General features: G+C 40.2%; 2 protein-coding genes across 6 annotated transcripts in view; one reads left to right on the top strand and one right to left on the bottom strand.

Annotated features, from left to right (window-relative positions):
• SDCCAG8 (SHH signaling and ciliogenesis regulator SDCCAG8) overlaps nucleotides 1–3,670 on the top strand; it is a 106,704-nt gene extending 103,034 nt beyond the window's left edge. For all 4 annotated transcript variants that reach the window (XM_027722450.2, XM_027722449.2, XM_039388607.1 and 1 more), the window contains one exon: nucleotides 3,329–3,670. The gene's annotated coding sequence lies outside the window, so the exon portion shown is untranslated. The remainder of the gene's footprint in view (nucleotides 1–3,328) is intronic.
• Nucleotides 3,671–5,847: 2,177 nt separating this feature from the next.
• Nucleotides 5,848–16,303, bottom strand: part of AKT3 (AKT serine/threonine kinase 3) — a 153,190-nt gene continuing 142,734 nt past the window's right edge. For both annotated transcript variants that reach the window (XM_027722456.2, XM_027722455.2), the window contains exons 13-14: nucleotides 12,874–12,976; nucleotides 5,848–10,112 (exon numbers count right to left, since the gene is read on the bottom strand). In XM_027722456.2, the coding sequence (XP_027578257.1) occupies nucleotides 10,027–10,112; nucleotides 12,874–12,976 (189 nt within the window). In that variant the 3' untranslated portion in view covers nucleotides 5,848–10,026. The remainder of the gene's footprint in view (nucleotides 10,113–12,873; nucleotides 12,977–16,303) is intronic.

Raw genomic sequence — 16,303 nt, 5'->3', positions numbered from 1 at the left:
AAGTGATTGAAAAAAGTCGTGATAAAAGAAGTACCTGATCCTGCTACAATACTGCATTCCCTTACAGGCCACATGAGCTAAAAGGCTTTTAGAATCCTTGCTGAAGGAGTAACCAGCTTTTGAAAACATATTTCTCATTCTCAACAGTGAATTACATACTTTTAAAACAATGATATTAAATCTCCTATTACTGAAAGAAGCTCAGTGTTATTTCAGAATAACCACCTACCTATGACATGATGAAGATGCTCACATTGTGATTTTCATTTTCACAGAGTCAAAAGGACTAGTATGATAATGTGGCCTGACCTTACAGCATGGGCTCTGTATCAGGCCACTACACTAATATCTACTAGGTGGCACTAATACTGTATAATGGGAGACAGCATAACATACTCAGGACCGTGTAAAGGTAGTCAAAAGTTTAATTTGGGATTTACACTTCTCATTTTGAATGTTTTCAGAAGATTCCAGTTCAGAATTTCTGCCTTTGAAAGTCTCTTGTGCATTGGAACTCACCCCTCAAAGCAGGAGGATAACAGATACTTAGCTCCCCTCGTACATAGGTACTAAATACAGAATACTAAATAAATGTGCATAGTAGAGCAAACAAATATCTAAATGGAGATTGCTGGAAACCTCAGCACTGCCCACCAGGTATGTTTGTGAAAGCTGGGATGCCTCTCACTTGAAGGATGTGTCTTGGTGTCTGTCAGTTTGACAGAAATCAGTGTTTGTCCCGGTGGACAATCCCCTCACAGACTCTGGCTGCCAGAAGGCATTGCTGGCCAGCTGAGCCAGTGAGAGCATAGACAGGTAGGATTTGGACCTTGAGAATTACCTCCAGGTAGCGCTGTCATCCAGTGCTGCTGCTCTGCCTTCCCCCCAAAGATCTCCTTCTGCAAACCAGCCTCTCCCTGGCAGGAACCTGCGCTATCCCTGTGCTCTCCGCGTGACCGAGCCACTAAACTCTCTCCTCCCTCGTTACAGATGTCTCTTTCACAGCGAGCGTGTCTGTGAACAGACCACTTTTCTTCTAAAAGGAAGTTAAAATACACTCACCCGTGCCTATGTTCCCATCCTCACCCCAGTCGCTCAGCAGGAGGTACTGTCAGAATTACAGATGTTCTGGGGCAGTGGTTTTCTTTGCTTTTTTATGTCAGCAGGAATTTTCAATGAGGTCCCAAGTGCCCCGTTTGCTTGGTTTTTTCATTGTATGTTACAGAAGGGGAGCCTTGTGTCTGGCAAATAGGTAGCTCATCCATCGCTGATGTCAAAAGTGATTCAGGCTGATCCTTACATGGCCCTCAACTGTTCTTCAGGAGACCTGAAGGCTGCTTAGGTTACTGGGGAAAGAGCTTTTGTTTTTAGTGTAGTCTTAATGCACAAAGATAGCGCCTCTCTTGGGTGTTCGTAACAGGCAGTGACATTCCACAGGTAGGGGTTGGTGGTGGTGGTTGTTGTGTGTTTTTTAAGGAGATGAAAATCTTCACCTCTGCTTGGATGGAGTTTTAGTCAGAGGTGATGCAAGTTAAACTACGATAGGAGGGAACAAAGATAGACCTCTGCTTGATGTCTGAGTGGCCTGACATGACACTTCAGGTATTCAGCTCTTCAGCGTTTGGGAATCTGCAGCTGTGGGAGGTCTGGTGTCTGGCTGCTGGGCCGCAGCCCAGGAGCTAAGCCTGGCCCTCCTGAGAGCTCCACTCTGGGTTTTACAGCCAAAGGAGGATTGAGGAACTGAAGCCACCTCAGTGCTTTCTAACCAAACAGGAAGCTAGTGGCTCCTCTCCCCTCAAAGTGTAGCTAACAGCAATAAATTAAACGATGTCTGTGGTTCCACTCCTACAGACCCTTCCAAGTTGTACACCTAAGAATACCCAGTTACAACAGATGCCACTGAGGTGAGAAGGTAATGTCCAGAGGAACCTGGAGAGGTCTGCTCAGTGAAAATACCAAAGTACTCTTAGGAGGAGGAGAAACTAAGACTGGACAGGCTCTGCCCCTGACTATACAGTAACCAATTTGTTTACCAATTACCTGGACATGAGAGTGACAGTTGTGCCCATTTAGTTAGAGATGGCACACCTTAAATAACTGCTTTAGCACCCAGGTCCTTGTATAGTGGGGGTGCTCTGAGACTCTGCCAGTGTTTGCGCTTGGTTGGCAGTTCAGGCTGTAGGCAGGAGGAGACTTGCCCACTTCCTTCATCAAGCTGAGGTTCTGCATCTCACAAAGCATTAACACTGGGTAACTGTGGTGTGGAAAGACACCCACAAAAGCATTTGCCAGGAGATTTCTGCAGGAGTTGAGTGTTTGGGGTCTTTTATTGTCTTTTTGAGCTTCTGCCTGTACTCTTATGCTGGGAGTCACTGCAGCAGAGAGAAGGTTTCCTCTTGTTGTCGCTAACCAGGTCCTGAGAGGGAATTTAAGCCCCAAGGCTTTCCATTGCTATAGTTCATTTTTCCTTGCACTAGCTGCAGACACAACTGTACCAGCTGGTGTTGGTGCATGTATTTGGGGGGGGGGCAGTACCATATTACTGGTTTTAATTCTTTTAATTCTTTAATGAAGTACAGCTTCATAAATTCTTTTTTTAACTCAGCCTAACCAACCAAGGGGGGGGGAAAAAAACCAAACCCTTTAGTCTTCTAATGCAAAACCAGCCAAAGTAAAAAGTTTATTTTTATTTCTGAGGTCATGTACATCTCTTAAATTCAATTTTTAGAACTCCAGTGGCTTAATTCGAGGTAGCTCCCCCAGCTCCAATAGTTTGATGTCTCACTCAATTCAGTCAAGTGCTACCAAGGAAGCACAAACAATAGCTATGCAAGAGCTTCAAAACTGCAAATCAGCCTTCCCACCAGAGGTTTCCTACCAGCACCCAGGCAACAGCTTCCTGTTTTGCTACAGCTGCCCACACCAGACACACAGGGTACACTGCACAGAAAACACTCTCTGGCACAAACTCACCGCCTTCTTTCCTGGAAGGAGAAAGGGGCAGGATCTCAGACGTGCCCCAGAACAACAGCTCAGTTATTTACTGCTAAACAGGAGCCACATTGAAAGCTCATGGAGATCTTGTTTTTCAGAAATCAGATATCTCTTGTTCTTGCTACCTGTAAGACTTCTGAGCTTAGAAAGAGGTGAGGACAGCAGGTCCACAGGAAGCACAGGCTTTGAAACAGCACTTGTTTACTCTGCCTTACTGCAATCTTAACCAATTCTGTATTTCTCTTCTAAGAACTCGCCTGCAGGCTGAAGTGACACAAATGAGAAACACAGGCACTGCCACACAGACTACCCATCTCTTCCTTTTATCTTTCAGGTCTGCTCTGCACCTGGCTGAAACTTGTCTGAGGCTCACCCAAAGACACCTCTGCAGAAAACAGGCACACTTGCTAGCTAATTTCAGCTGGTTTCTATTTGGTTTTAACTACAGAATCACAAATATTTTGAAGCCTTGTCAGCCTATCAGACTTTCTAGGACAACAGCTGAGACTCTTCTGAAAAGACCAGGCTTGCAAGCCAGTTTTAAAAGCTATTATGTGGTATAGACTTTAATAATTTGTACAATTTTTATAAAATGTTTTAATCTATTTTCATAATTGAACATACATGTCTATATTATTCACAGACTGAAATATCAATAAACCTAATAAGATTCTTAGGTTCTCATTCTGTCCTTCTGAATTCAAGGGAAAGCATGTGCAGGGGGAGGAGGGAGAAGGGGGCTGTTTGCAAGTTCTGTACAAGCACGCTGCCTTCCTGTTTACAAACTCAGTACCAGAATCTACCTGGGAACTTTATTTTACAGGGTATTTGTCACTTTTATATAAAAAGTGAGAGTCCCAACAACTGCTTATTCATCAGAAAAGCATAAGAATGATTGACAAATATTCCACATAATGTGGAAGAACTGCCATGGGGCAGGTTTCCCTTTAAAATGTTGCTGGATAAAGCCTGTAAGAGAAAGGAGCCCTTGGTTTGTACAGATGAGCCATTAAGCAAGTGCCTGGCTCTCAACACTGAAAGTGGTGAAGCTGGACTTTTCCACCCGCACATATTCAGCAGTCTCAGGGATGGGCAACAGCTGAACTTGGCTTCAAATTATTGAACTCAAAACACTTGGAGGCTTTTTTTCTGGTTAACTGCGCACTTGCATTATTGAAGGTTACTCTCCAAATACCACACAGTTTCAGAAAGAATTTATCTGAATCTTTTGCTATCTAGCGTAGAATAAGCTATGCACACAAGAAAAGTTTCTACATCTGTTACCTTCAGTGTAGTTGCAGAATTGCACTAGCAAAGGGGGGAAAAAAGGACAAAGAACAGTTCCCAGTGATAAAGCTACTTCAGCCGGCATGAACACATAAAATGTAACAAAAATAAGAGTAACAGCATATGCAATAAGTTACCATTGGCTGTGGAACACAATCTTTCCTTCCCTTATATTTTAAGAATTATTAGTGGTACAGCCCTAACATCAAAGTGATTTTTTGCTCCCTATTTCAATTTCCTGCCATATTTAACTGCCAAACACATCTGATCGCCTCCCTGAACTGCTTCACATATATGACACCAAGCATGCCAAGAATGGCCTCAGGTCTTTAAGGACAAGAAAGCCACATGAGGGAAAGTCCTCTCTAGTCAAACTTGGGGTTTTCCATAGTAATCAGGCTGACAGTTTTATAAGTGTCACTACTTTATAGATGGTTACACAGTTAAGAATATACATTTATAAATGTAGGAAAATGCAAACTTTTTAAAATTTATTTTTTATTATTCTGCAGCATAAATCTGTGTTTAAATAGGAGACAGTGCCTACGCGCGCAAAGGAACTCGGGCACCTAGTCCCAACACTTAGGCTTCACTGAGACCCTGGAGCTGCCGTGCCCTGGGCCAAGGCACAGCGGGACCCTCAACCTTTCTGGACCTGCCTCACCTACCAGGTGGCTTCTGGTGGCCTCGTGCAGGGCACCACTGCCAGCCACTCACATGCATGTACGGGTCTGATTCAACAAAGGGTCCTGGGCTGCCAGTATATATAGCTGGAAGTAGGTTTTTCATACTCATCCCAGATGTAGGTGCAACCCATTATGTTGCCAGGAGTCTAGAAGGAATCATTTTCCCTGCAGCAGCTATTCTACTTCAATTAGTCATTAACAGAGACCAGCACTAGGCCGATCTGTCTCATGCCCCGCCCCCCTCCCTCCCCTGCTTCTACTTCAGCATAAAATGCTTAGTTTTACAAAGTTTACAAGTGTCAGATCAGACAATCAAATCCAGGAAACCCCAGGTCAGTAGACTGAGTGTGATTCCACAGCACAGGATGCAACCTGACCATACAGTCCTGCCCCTGCCACAGCTGCGTCCTGGTCACTGACATCCTAATATCACTGAACTGTGGCTGGCTGTCTCTCTGATGCTCTTTCCTATTACAAGGTGGGGGAGAAAAAAAGGAGGAAAAAAAAAAAGGAAAAAACCTGAGACCTGGATGAAGCACCTCTATTCCTGAGAAGCATTCATGTAAAAGAACAGCTAAAACCCAGATGACCCCCTGCTTTTGGGACACTCAGCCCTCCAGATCGGCTGGTTCAAATGGCCCTGGACCAGCTCATGGGCTTCAAAGGGTCCCACTCTATGGTGCCCTGTAAATCCCACCTTCACTTTTTTCCCTTCTCCTTACCCAAACACATCACCTAGCTGTGGAATATGAGGCCAAGAATTTCATTAGCTGAAAATTACTTAAATCATGGGTGTTCTGATAGGAACATAGCCCTGTGGAATCATTGCTTCAAAAGTGTAACCCAAATTTACTTTTATAAGGACATACACCTCATAGAGTTAACATGAACCACCTGTATGGCAACAGCCTCGGTCCAAAGCACAAATACATCTTGCTTAGTCATAAAACTTTTTTTTTTGACAATACTGTAACTTAATAATTTACAAGCTGAAACCGTTCACCCAGTATTTGAAATATGTCACAGCGAGTTACAGTTATCACTAGGACTTCACAGCAAATAAAACTTGTAACTAAACATGCACAGATCATTATATATACAGTGATAAAAAAATAACGATGTACATTTTCTTGTAAGAAGAAATTAAGTAAATTCTTTGTGCATTTCAGGATTGATACATCTAACCTATATAAAATTACTTTAAAATATGAAGTAAATATTTAACCCAAAACTTGAGAAATCTTTTGTAATCTGCAATATAGCCTTCTCATTTCCTTTTTTTTTTCTCTGACACGGAACAACTTAGGAATTTTATCCCCTAAGATATTTAATAGTAATGTGCAGATATAAAAAATACGTCCTTTGTGGCAAGCTTGAACATATATATATATATATTTACAAACCTCCAGAACAAATTAGCATTAAAAAACACAGAAGTAGCAGATTGACATAGTGCTTTATTTAAGCTGTCTGTACGAAGGAAAATAATGTGCATCCCTATCATATACGTGTAAAAATACTAAGGATGTACAGTGTACAAAAACAGTTTCTTGTAGTTATTTCACATCCTTGTGGGTCATATACTTAAGGAAATAAACAGTTTAAGTATGACCAACAGTAATACGGTTTCTTGGGTTCATAGTCGTGTCTGCTTAATATCCTTAACCATATGACTAGATCTTGCATGGATCTAATGAAAGAACTAGCAAGGTCAAGAAATGTCACAAACTCTAAAGCTACAGGGAGGTAATTCAATTACCAATTTAGAGGTTTTTATTTAAATAAATACTTTACATTTCATGCTTGCCTGTAATGCACTACCAGGAGCAAGATAAGGAAATTCTACTGTAGACAGTACAAACAGTAGCAGCAAAGTGTGTACATTGAGGTGTAATATATAGACCCTGCAGTTAGTAAGGAAAGACCTTACTTTTGTACTCTAGGAGAAGCACATGGCCCCTGCAAGAACAGTCAGCTTTAAGAAGCCACAAGTAAAGATGGGAAAAAAATGTAAAACAATCCTGGAATATATGTTCTTTAAGCAACAGGAATGTACTGGAAGATGGATTAGTGTGGAAAGCGAAGCTGTGTGCAAAACTGCCAAAATCCAAACAGAAATGACCTATTTCCTCTGAGATGGCTGCAGTACAAGAGGGCATACTGTATGTCATGGAAGTCAGTACAAGCTGGAGTCAAAGTCTGAAATGTACTGTGCTCGAAAGGCTCGCCAAGACAACCAGCCACCATCTCCTGTCCAAATCCAACCACAACTGCAGACAGCAAAAGAAGAGCTTCAAAAGTTTCTCTCAGCACTGCTTGTCCATTCCTCTGTCACCTGTTTCTAACACTGGTAAGAGAGAATCCCCCAAGCCCAGGCAGCACAAAGTGTCTGCCGACTCTCTGTAGCACAAACTTGATCACTGATGTTTCAAAAGGCAGACAAACACAATGCAAAGTGATGTCTTAAAAGGTTTTCAAATAATTCACTGACAGACACTTACTGCAAACCACGCACTAAGTAGCTACGCCATGGTGAGCTAAACCACAGGGCGTCCTCTGCCCGCAAGGAGCGGCTGGCCAGAGGCACGGCCAGTCGGTCATTAGCTAGAGGTGCCCTGTGTCAAGAGACTTATTGCTATTACAAGCTGAAAACACAGGGGAGAAAACACAGGCATGTAACACAGATTTTGAATCACCATAGTTTCAGTCTGTAAGTACGAGACCTTTGCAGAGAACTAATTAATGCCCGTCTGTTAAGTACTTGATTATTTCAGTCACTCGCTCACTGTGTCAGTGTAGACACCTCTACAGCACCGGTGCAGAACAGACCTGCAACTCATTTGCTGCCCATCTCTCTCTCTGCACAGGAACAACAACATCTACACATCTTTAGTGTTACAAGGTGACATAATGACATCGTATGCAGTTACAATATACATCATGACATATTTCTGTTTGATTATCCATCCATTACTAAAGATAAAACACAAAACATGAAAAATTGTCTAAATTACTCTGCGTTTTTAGCTGCCTTGCTAAAATGCCCATCAACCCCTTGACCATCCCAGCACATGCACTGCCAGCAGTGGGCTTCATGCTTGGGCACTCAACTTTCCACATCAAGAGGCTAAGGCATCTGCGTAGAACATCTCTCCTCTCAGACCCATCTACTCACTCACACAACGCAACCAGGAATACTCAGCAATATCACAGTCTTTGTGGGAGCTAACAAGAGCTGAACGCAGAGATACTTCAAATGATAATCCCATGGAGTTGGGGTTGTCCGATGTTGTTAGCAAGGGTGCGTGCACTCTGTATGCTGCACGGCGTAACGTCCCAACTCCTAGCACCAAAGGGTTTATTATTAAGATTATCATTGCTGAAGATCAACGCTAAAGTTTATGCACATGTTCTGTTAGACACAGATCTTAGGAAATGGAAAGACGTTTCCCTATCAGTGGAGCATTTGTCATGATGTTTTAAATTCAGTCAATCAGGTACCACTGTTACATGTAACTTGCTGGATTTCAGGACTCTTTTGGTTGAGGGCAAATCTTCCTTGAGAACGGCTGATCCCAGAAATTTGCTATTTTAATTAATAAAATAAAGTGCTTTTCTTGTAATCACTGTGGTCTCATTGTTCAAATGCAATTCCTTCATATAGAACAGACATTTTCTCTTGTGCTGTCAGGCTCTTACATTACGTTTATCCTAAATGGAGCACAAGACGTAGCTTTTTTGTCTGTTTGTTTTTAACCCTTTGGCACATGAGGTTGGAATTCCTCACCTCCATTGCCAAACAGTTAAAAGACAGTATTTCATTCACAAAAATCTGATTCTAAGCAGTATGTACAATTTCAGAGCCTTGTTAAAATTTCCACATGGGAGAAAAGTGCATTATTCCCTTCAGCTTGTACAGTCCTTCCATATATTACAAAATTAACTGCTATAAGCCTGTTCTAAGATGTAGCAGCATTTGCAAACATGACACATATAAACCTTACCTCTAAAAATAAATACTAACGCAGTATAACCAAGGGGAAAAAAAAAAAAGGAAAGGAAAGCAAAAAAGAATATTCAGAGTTAAACACCTGGAGAAAAAAAGCTAATTCACAAACTCAAAATAAAAACAAGTAAGGCAAACACCTGTTTACCTTGGTGCACACATTTTGGTGAAAAGCAATACCATTATGCCTGTCTACATTCTTCAGCCATCAGAGGTGATGCATATCATGAAAGAGAAAAGCATGAGAAAGATGTTATCTGGTGCAAATTATATGACCCCTTGAACAACTTCAAATGCTGCTTTTATGCCTTCATTTCTTGCATGTATAATGTTCGATTCTCCATGATTGCACATGAACCTGGAAGTTCTAAGTGGCAGGCTGGGCGAGCCCAGCCCTTCTGCTTCTTCTGTAGTATCCAACAGTAATTAAAAAATAATATATATATATTTATATATATCAACAGTTTAAGTCCTTCTTTCAAACATTTCCCAAACAAATTCCAGCCAGATGTTAATGACAGAGACCTGCTTCAAGTAATGATATGCCTAACAGAAACCTTGCATATGTACATCACCACCCCTATGTTTCCTCATTCTAACCAGCACAAACAGATGCAAGAAAATTTTATAGCCTAGTCTGTTTCGACTAATTACAATTTTGATTCGTCTTCTGGAAGAAGATAAGCTGGACCAACACGGTTTTTGTTTAGCCTCCGCTGTGAGGAAAAATAGATGACTACTTGGTTCACAAAGTTTACAGTGCTGAAGTCAAGTCATCTACCTTCAAAGAAACTGTTAGTAACTTCTTGACGTTGCTATTATACTGAGACTGTGGGCAGCAGCAACAGCAGGAGAGCGTAGTAGAGAAAAATCTCATATGTCATGCAAAACCAAAACTGATTTTAGGTAGGTTTGGGAAAGAAACTTGTTCAATTTGGAATGGTCTCTGAAAGTGCCCCTGCTATCATAATAGTATCTAGTACTGGTGGTGATGTTCAGGAATCATTTTCAGTGATAAACCTAAGATGACAGTGAAGCAGCAGAACAAAAAAGTTATTCTCGTCCACTTGCAGAGTAGGAAAACTGAGGGAAATGCGGCCGCCTCTCATTGTCCATGCAGTCCATACCATCCTCGTCATCTGTGTTAAGGGAGAAGTTCAAAACATCATTATATTTGCAAGAAAATTTCATTATTCACCTGATACGCAGTATACCTTTCAGGGTTCAGTGCTGAAGTTGAAGACTCAAGTTTAAGACTTTAGTCATGTATGTAAGCTTATGGTCATACAGCAGGATGATGTTCACTGAAGGGATATCACTTCCAAATGTCACTATTTATTTCAGGGTAGGTTGATTTGTTGATTGGTTTTATTATGCCTATGATGTGAGAACTTCAATCACTACTACCAGTTCTAGGCTAGTCAAAACATGCCAGCATGGAAGCCCACTGCTGACTGGGGCAGACAGTTTCCCTTGTTTCTTGAGCTGAGCTCAGGAAATTATAATCTTACTGCAGATATATTTAAAAATTCCTCCATTTCAAAGGGAGTTAAAAGGAAAAACAGCTACAAAATGAACAGTTCACATAGGTTCTATGTGTTTCAATTCTTAGATATTATTTTTTAGTAAACTATTTATTTTTACAGTATTTACTGGGATCAGAGGAAACATGGACTAAGCCAAATTCATAAATATTTTCATTTACATAGTTCCTGCAGTGCCAGTGGAAACCAGGCACCAGATGTTACCTAACTCGGAGAATTTGGATGGACATTCTCACATGGATTTTTTAACAGTGCTTGTTCTTAAAGACTCCTACTGAGACTGTTGTTCTAACGACATATTTATACGCAACCTTTCAGAATCATGTATCTTTTGTATCTGCATATATTCTACACATAAAAACTAGAGTTAATGCAGGTTTGAGCAGTTGTTATGATTAGGCTACTTGACTTCAATAATGCCGCTCAGTTCTGTAACTTCAAATACAATCTTGCTTTTACACTATCAGTTTAAAGGAGGTTAATGTACACAGCCTGTTTGTTTTGCTATCAGACTGATTACTGTAGATACAAGACAGAGTTTCAATAAAAATAAATATCTAGAAAAGATCTTTACTTCAGCAGTAACCTTCTGACACCGTTACTCGCCCTCCTTCCCTAAAACACATTTTAATCCCCTTTTGCGTAATCACATCAGACAGAGGTGATACCACACTGTAAATAATACAACTACTTGTAGATTTTAAAATAAAAATAATTAAAAATAATGTCCCAACCACAACAACAGAAAAGGGAAAGCCCCATGTGGTTCTTGAACCACTGCAGTTCACTAAAAATGGCAGCAAATCTACCTGGCACAGGAAAAAAATACACCTCTGTGCTGCTGGCAATGCTGCTCATCGCAGGCTCAGGTGAGGTAGCCCTGCCAGCTCCCTGGAAAGGCTCCCCATGTCAGCAATTCAGCAGCTGATCTCTGCACTGCTGTTGGTCATCATCCCCCCCTTCATTATTCTTAAGACTCAGCCACCTGCCATGTATTCAATAAATTTAAAGCTGAAGCCTTGGAGGCATACATGTTTTGTATTGCTTCACCCTTTGATGAACTAATAGCCATTCTCATTGCATAGGTGGGGTTTCAAGAGATCAGGACTTTATGATATTGAATCAACAGACTCCAAGTTAATCCAAATTTTAAGTAAAATTTGGTCAAGTTACGATTATGAACAAATTCTTATCAAGCTAAATGGGAGAAGTAAGGGTTCTCTTTTCACAGTAGAAAGACTTAAAATCACTTAAATTATGAACTTTGAGCAACCTGGTCTAGTGGAAGGTGTCTCTGCCCATGGCAGGAGGCTTGTAACTAGATGATCTTTAAGGTCCCTTCCAACCCAAACCTTTCTGTGCTTCTATGACTGTGTTCAAACACTAGAAACGTGAAATCCAGAAAATACACTAGGTCTATATACAAATGGAAAACTGTAGCTAACCTGCGAATCCTAAACCACCAAAAAATGGGCTAGCTTTAGGAAAGGGTAAGCAACAATAATTACAGCCTTTATTGTCTACTTTTGTGTTCCGCCTTTCTCAGCCTCCCATTTAAAATAAACAAAAACTCACAAATATCCCATTTAGAAAAAAAATTCACTCAAGAACTCAGAAGCAAGATTTTAACTGCTCTGGCTTGGTAAATAACTCTGTTAAGCCCTTGGCTGATCAGATCATACTTGTGCATGTCACAGAAGATGACAAAAATACAAACTGTGGAGAAATTACATTCACTGCAACAAAGAAACTCTGTGCAAGTCCCAGTGCAGTGGTTACATCCTCATTAACAGCTTCTCTAAGAGCTCTGCTGAAGAACAAAACTTGATATGGCATTTCATTTTCAAGTAATTGGTATGTACACAAAGAGAAATCCACTTGTCTCTGGCAGATCTTTTTTTTTTCTTTTTGCCTTCAAAGTATTTTAAAATATGCCTATCTCACTAAAACAAGACAGTGTCCACATGCTTAAAGCAGGGTCCACGTTCCAAGTACTTTGCTGAACTGGGACCTTGACTGCCAACCAGTAAACACTTGAAGCTAGTGCCTTCTCTTATTTAAAAATAAAAAATCCCCAATAGGCAAACAAATGAAAACCCCAAACAAAATCAAAACATGAAAGTCCATACCAAAAATGCCCTCAAAACTCAAATCAGAGTGATCTAGTATTCTAAGTTTTGTAATTGCTCCTTCTTAAAAAGAAAACTGTCATTGAGAGTTACTCTTACACACTTCCATATGAAGATTTTTATTAGTAACACTGAGAACAGCTTTTCCATTCAAATAGAAAAAAACCTTACACAGTGCTTTATTATAAACATTGTTAAGTCATGCTAACGCATCATTTCTGACTTACATTTTTCAGGCGGCGTTATTGTAATAGTCTGAGCTGTAAATTCTTCATCAAAATACCTGGTGTCTGTCTCAGATGTCACTTGAGGTTTAAAAGGAGGTACAAGCTGAAAGGCACCAAGAAACAAAATAAAATTACTATACCTCAAACCAGCCAAATTACTACCAGGAAAACAAGTAAGTTCTTTTTCCCTACACCCCAGATCAAACAAGTAGGTCTGTGGAGAGGCAGCTGAGTCTCTTAACTTCTAGTAAGAGACAGAAGCCATTAGAGTCAATCCCAAAAATATCAGTTCAGGATCCAGTTAATAGCACAACACAGCTAAATTCCAAATATCATTCTCACATGACTTGCAGATAAATTGAGCTGCATAAAGATAATTACCTAGAAACTCTTCAGGCCAATGTAATTACCCGCATAGCTGTGAGGCAAAGGCACCTCTAGATACTTCACCATAACTTGGCTGTATAAACAGCTAAGGAAAAAAAACTACTCAGAGAGTATAATAAGCATGATGATTTGGTTTGTGGTTTTTTTCAGTGTTAAGACCTTCATCTGAACCTACGTTTAAAAGAAATTATGTGATGTGAAAATTAATCTTACATTTGAAAAAAGGCCAGTTCATGCTTAAGTGAGTTCCTGGATCTAATCTTGCCTACTGCTTTTAGAGTACAGTGTGGTATTTCCCAACAGCAAATCACTAGTATCTGCTCACAGCCCCCAGGCAGGACTTCCTTGCCCCTCTTTTGAACCAGTCTTGCTCTCCACCTTCTCCACCGGAAGAACTGCCTATAGGCCAAAGATTTTAACTGAAAGGCATATTTAGCACGGAATATCACTCTGCATGATGCTAGTCCAAAAATGATACAGCAGTTTAGTATGAATGATATTGCAAATGTGTGTGGGTGTGACATAAATGTGTGTGGGTGTGGTGTGACAATGTTTTTGTTTGTACCTTGGAGCCCTTCAGTGTTATCTCCGCATATGCAATTTAAAACACACCCTGAGAACAGTGTATTGATTTTCCTTTCAATACAACAGATTACATGATGGGTCACTGATATTATCAGCTTGCATGTGGTTTTCACTAGTTTCATGTTACCTCTCTCTTCAACTCCAGAACACTAACACCAAACAATTAATTTGTTCATTTGCCCCACAGCAAAGGAAGCAGAATTGCCGTTAAACTCCCTCCCTTCCCCGTGTTCTAGGCACTAGATGCACAGATGCACATGATGTGTACATACTAAGAGACCTATTTTATCTGATCCAAATCTTCAGTAACAGTGCAAGCAATTATTACGCAAAACCAAAACTCTCTCTTTCATATACTCAGTACAATAAATCTGATTAATACTTTTATAAAACTAAATTCGGTTTTCCCTTACATTGTCATGAATGGAAAACATACAACAGCAGAGAAGGATTTTGAAGTAAAGGTTTGGAGCACTGTAGGATAAATGCTGAAAGAGCTAACATATATGAACTCAATATTGGAAGAATCTTCCAGGTATAAATCCAGTTACATCCGATGTTTAAAACCAAAGTATTCTATTTTATTGCACAAATTTCTACACTTTTTGAAAATTATTTTTGTATGCATTCTGGCTATCCCAAGCAATTCTGCACTATTAAAGCAGATTTCCAAAGTTGTATGTCCCTCCAGCAATGCAGTCACACAATTCCTAAGCACAGAGTTACTCCAGTGGAATATCCCACATTGCTTGTTTTGTTTGGATTTTTTTTTAGGGGGGAGTTGGACTTTCTGAGTATTCTTCTTTGACACAGAAAAATCAGAAAAAAAATGGCAAACATGCAAAACCAAACAAAAAAAGGCCACACAAGATTACAGGAAGACAAGTAATGTACTCTAGATAAGGACAAGTGTCCATCACGCCCTTTTAAAAAGACACTTTCACAGTTCTCAGCAATAAATTCAGTATGAAAAAAATCCATAAGCTAACAGGTTTATAACAACTTTGCTACTTCCCTGATTGGGATAATTTTTACTGATGAGAAACAGAAAATGCCATTTCACAAAAAATTAAAACATTTCCTTTGAAGATAATGAAAATACAAGCTTAGGAAAAACTTTCTTGTTTCTCAAGGACAAGAAACAATGTCTTTTCAACAGTGCAGCACACATCTCCAGGAGAACAAACTACTCTTGTTACCAAGTACAACAGGGACTGTTCATGCTACAACTACTTTGTGAAGAGAAGGAGAAAACACTCACATTGCAGTCTTTAACAACTGTGATTTAGATTCAAGTAGTTAATGAAAAACAAAAGGTATTGCAAGGTAATATCATTATATGGAGGAATGTGTGGATGTGTAACTGGAGAGGAAAAAGAAAATGCATTAGATGACAACTTTCTTCCTCAAAAACTTACTGGCTAACTACTGGTTTACTCAGGGGTTTTTTACTACTTTTTTTTTCTTTTAATCCACTGAAATGAAGAGGCCTCACTATGACTTTAAACCACTTCCTTGTTCTCCCCATCTATCTGAAATAGGAATGGTTATGGAAAATACTTTGAAAACATCATTTCAGGAAAAGAAGCACAGTACTAAATGACTCCTAAGGAACAAAAAATTGCAGTAATAATTTTAATCAGGTATGAAAAGCACTATTAAAACAAAATTCATCAAGTTGGCGCTCCAGTTTGATGCTCAGTAGCAAAGCTTATTAGAAAACTGTTTATCAGGAACATCCAAAAAGTCAGCTGATGAAAATTTCAGTGATGACAAAAGTCTGGGGAAGTGAAACAACTAGAACACATGAAACTAGCCTGTAATGAGAAGGGAGGAACCAGATGCAAATTTATGTCAATGGTGTTTTAGGATTCATCCATCTTACCGCAGTATCCTTCATATCCTGGAAATAAAAGGTAATTGGAAACTTCAGTGACTGTAGAAACAAACCATCCAGCCATATGGCTCTCAACAACAGCTTACACTAGTGTTTATCCAAGCTGTACCCTAAAGTACACCAACCATCCCCTACAGCCTTTGGAAATGGGGAAACGGTAGCTGAGATTAGGATGCACAGATACCACTCAACAGAGAGCAGCAGGGAAGTTTCTTAATTCTTCCCATACACTTTGCCTCCTTCCCTCACAGCATCACCTCTACCGGCACAGCTGTGAGGACAGCCGGAACTGGGGATTGCTCCCTTCCGTCTGTTCTATCCCACCTACACCAAACCAACAGGGGCTGAAGTCTTGTGGACATCCCACTCCAGACTCCTGAGCTGACACCAAAGGCACACCTCCCTTTCCCCAAGTAAATTCTTTCTCTGACATGTATTGTAATTGTTGGGATATTCACGAGACACACTCCCAGTTTTAACGGGAGGACCTTTAAAATAATTCTTGTTAAGGAATGAGGAACCAGCATGCAGAGCTTAGGCATCACCTCCAGAAGAAAATGA

Source organism: Pipra filicauda, unplaced genomic scaffold (genome assembly GCF_003945595.2).
Source record: "Pipra filicauda isolate LSUMZ 115617 unplaced genomic scaffold, ASM394559v2 scaffold122_size2191957_pilon, whole genome shotgun sequence".
Taxonomy (NCBI): Eukaryota; Metazoa; Chordata; class Aves; order Passeriformes; family Pipridae; genus Pipra; species Pipra filicauda.
Note: the sequence above shows the minus strand (reverse complement) of the source record. Positions and strands in the feature narration are given on the sequence as shown.